This window comes from Glycine max, chromosome 18 (assembly GCF_000004515.6).
Source record: "Glycine max cultivar Williams 82 chromosome 18, Glycine_max_v4.0, whole genome shotgun sequence".
In the NCBI taxonomy this organism is placed as follows: domain Eukaryota; kingdom Viridiplantae; phylum Streptophyta; class Magnoliopsida; order Fabales; family Fabaceae; genus Glycine; species Glycine max.
In genome coordinates this window covers 13,472,988-13,476,260 of record NC_038254.2, presented here as the reverse complement: position 1 = coordinate 13,476,260, position 3,273 = coordinate 13,472,988, and the positions used below count along the sequence as shown (strand labels likewise).

The 3,273-nt window shown below is 41.7% G+C and overlaps 1 protein-coding gene across 1 annotated transcript; it reads left to right on the top strand.

Moving 5' to 3' along the window:
- Positions 1 to 688: 688 nt before the first annotated feature.
- LOC102668604 (uncharacterized) lies at positions 689 to 1,006 on the top strand. The gene has a single exon (XM_006603180.1). It carries the CDS (start codon positions 689 to 691, stop codon positions 1,004 to 1,006), a length of 318 nt encoding a protein of 105 aa, XP_006603243.1.
- Positions 1,007 to 3,273: the final 2,267 nt, after the last annotated feature.

Here is a 3,273-nt window from a genome sequence, read left to right as displayed (position 1 = left end):
AAAGCTCCGCTTTTGTCGACCTCGTGAGATGGTTAGAGGTCCAACGCATTAGCTTTCTCACCAAGTAAAATTGATCATTTTAAGGTCCAATGCCTTAAATGACCACCTTCCAAGTAAAAAGAATCACTTGATTCGCCCCTTTTGAAAGAACTACGTAGGTTTGATTTCCTCTTCGATGGAGGGTACATAGGAGCAAGAGCCCCGCTTTTGTCGACCTCAAAATAAAAAAGAAATAAAAGTTTAGATACATAACTTCACACAATTCTAATCTAAGGCTGTTGTCCTTTGGGACAAACGTGAGAGGTGCTAATACCTTCCTCAAACGTAAAGATAACTCCCGAATCTGGAATATTCTTCATGACCGGTTTCCTTTGGTTTTTCTAACGTTTTCCTCTCAATAAACGTTGGTGGCGACTCCGCGCATTTTCCTCCTATGGAAGACGCACCCGCGAGCCCCGCGTCGCCCTCCTGCTAAAGGGTAGGTTGCGACAGAAAAGAAAAAGAAAAAGAAGAAAAAGAAAAAGTTAAAAATAACGGTACGGAAGTGCCATATCCCATGGTACCGTCCAAGAAAGATAAGGACCGCCATCTGGCGAGATTCCTAGACATTTTCAGGAAACTGGAAATAACTATGCCTTTTGGAGAAGCTTTGCAGTAGATGCCACTCTACTCATAGTTTTTGAAAGATATGTTGACAAGGAAGCACAAATACATTCACCAGGAGAATATCGTTGTGGAAGGCAACTGTAGTGTTATGATACAGAAGATCCTTCCACCAAAACACAAGGACCCTGGAAGTGTGACTATTCCTTGTTCAATAGGTGAAGTCACAGTGGAAAAGGCTCTCATTGACCTGGGAGCCAGTATCAACTTAATGCCACTCTCCATGTGTAGAAGATTAGGAGAGTTGGAAATCATGTCCACCAGAATGACTTTACAGCTTACTGATCGATTCATCACAAGGCCTTACAGGGTAATTGAAGACGTTCTGATAAGAGTTAAGTAGATGGTCTTTCCAGCTGACTTCGTGGTCATGGACGTGGAGGAAGACCATGAGGTTCCCATCATTCTGGGATGGCCCTTTATGTTAACTGCAAGTTGTGTAGTTGACATGGGAAGAAAGACATTGGAAATGGGTTTTGAAGATTTGAAGATCAATTTTGATCTATTTGAAGAAGACAAGCCTATGTCAGATCAAAATGTTTGCTTGCAAGTGATGGAAGGTGGTAAGGAGGTCCTAAAGTTAACGGACAAAGGGGATATCATCCATTGAGGTAAAAGCGTCAAACTAATGACATTAAAGAAGCGCTTCCTGGGAGGCAACCCGGTTTTAATTATGTTCTTTTGTTTTTCTTGCATGGTAAAAGTTAGAACTTACTTCATAATCATTAGGCAGGGGTATATCAGCTTGTTTGAATAATAGATATATAGGTTTTTATTGAAGGAGGATTGAGTTTAACTTATAAATTTTTTTCTGAAAAATAGTCCTCTCACTAAGCTAAAGTGCTCTGGCTGAGCGCCTTGTTGTCATGCGCTAAGCGAGCCATAGGCCGCGCTGAGCGATTCAACCCCTACATCTATAGCTGACTGAGTGCGCTAAGTGGACCATCATTAAGCTAAACCCAATTCAGTTCGATTTGAGTTGGGCTAAGCCCAATATGTTTGCGACATGTATTTGGCTAAGCGAGTATCAACTCGCTAAGCCAAAGACCCCTGTTCTATAGGACGCATTTCATTTGCTGAGCCGACCCTGAGCCCGGCTAAGCGAAAGTTGCAGGAATTTTCATCTGCACACCTCGCTGAGCGCTACACTGTGCGTTAAGCCCAACCCAAAAAAAAAATTTGAATTTCAAAATTTGGGTCTGGGCTTAGCGAGAAGGCCCACTAAGCGAAGAGCGTGTTGAGAAACCAAACGTCTCACACATTCGCTTAGCGTGCCAGCTTGCTAAGTAAACATGTTGGTTTTGGCTAAAGTGAGTGTAAGTTTACCAAAAATCTGTAACTTCGTCCTGCTCTATCTCTCTACCTACAAAATCTTTCTTGCATTTTCAAGCATCCTTTAGCGCAATTCTTTTTCGATCATCAACAAACATCTCTGAATCAGGTAAGCTCCTTAACTTTACCTCTGTGTTTGCTTTTGTTGAACCTTAGGATAGAAAACCTTAGGTTAGAGACTTTGATTTTCTTTAGGTTAGACTTTAAGTAGATTAGGTAAAAATCAAGACTTTGTAAGGGCTTGTACTGTGTATGTAAATGTGATGGTTTTGCATGTTTGATAAGTGCCTTTTAGAGGCCTAAAAAGAGAAGGAAACGAAGTTCGTTTTCTGCATTTTTTCTAGAAAACGTGACAAACTCGCTAAGCGCGTCTGCTATGCTAAGCGAGTTCATCAAAAGTGTTTGAATGTATGTTTTCCAAGATGAACTCGTTAAGCCAGAATTGATGCACTAAGCGAGTTCATCTTTTTATGATGAATGTTCATCATCTGGTATGAACATGGCTAAGCGACAACTGTGCGCGCTAAGTCACCAGAGCCTTGCAAGAGACAAAACTTGAGGCTAAGCGAGTGTTGTCTCACTAAGCCCAAGTAACTTAGAGCATTTTCTAATCCATTGTTGTGCGCTAAGCCAAGGATATTTGAGCTAAGCACAATTTGTTGCGGCAATCATTGGGCTAAGCGCATCTGATGCGCTAAGCCACTTAAGTTAGAAGAATTTTGTAAAGTTTTGGGTGCGCTAAGTGCCACTATTATGGGCTAAGCGCTATTCAGTGCGGCCTTGATTCAGCTAAGCGTGACCCTGTTGCGCTAAGCCACTGTGTGAAATAACCTACTCTTGGCTAAGCGAGTGCCTACCTCGCTAAGCCAATTATGCAGAAACAAATTTTCTATCATAATTGGCTAAGTGTGCCCCTATCGAGCTAAGCCGTAGTGTTATACTTCTAAGGGCACGCTAAGCGAGCAGTATCCCGCTAAGCGCACATAGTAATTTCAGCTTTTATTTTCTGTTTTTGAACTTGAATAAATTTTGGTCTAATGTAAATTTTGGGTTCTTTTTACAGATGGCATCCAGGAAAAGGAAAAGCACCGCTACCAAGCCTCAAGCTCAGTATGATACCAGGAAGGATCCTTCCAGAAAGGAATGTTAAGATCTATCATACCGAATTTGGCGAGTTTAAGGCAGAGATGGAGAGGCGTAACTTACACAAATGTCTCGCCAATCTCCAAGATGGAAGCATAGATGTAGCTATGGTGAAGGAGTTCTATGCTAACTTAT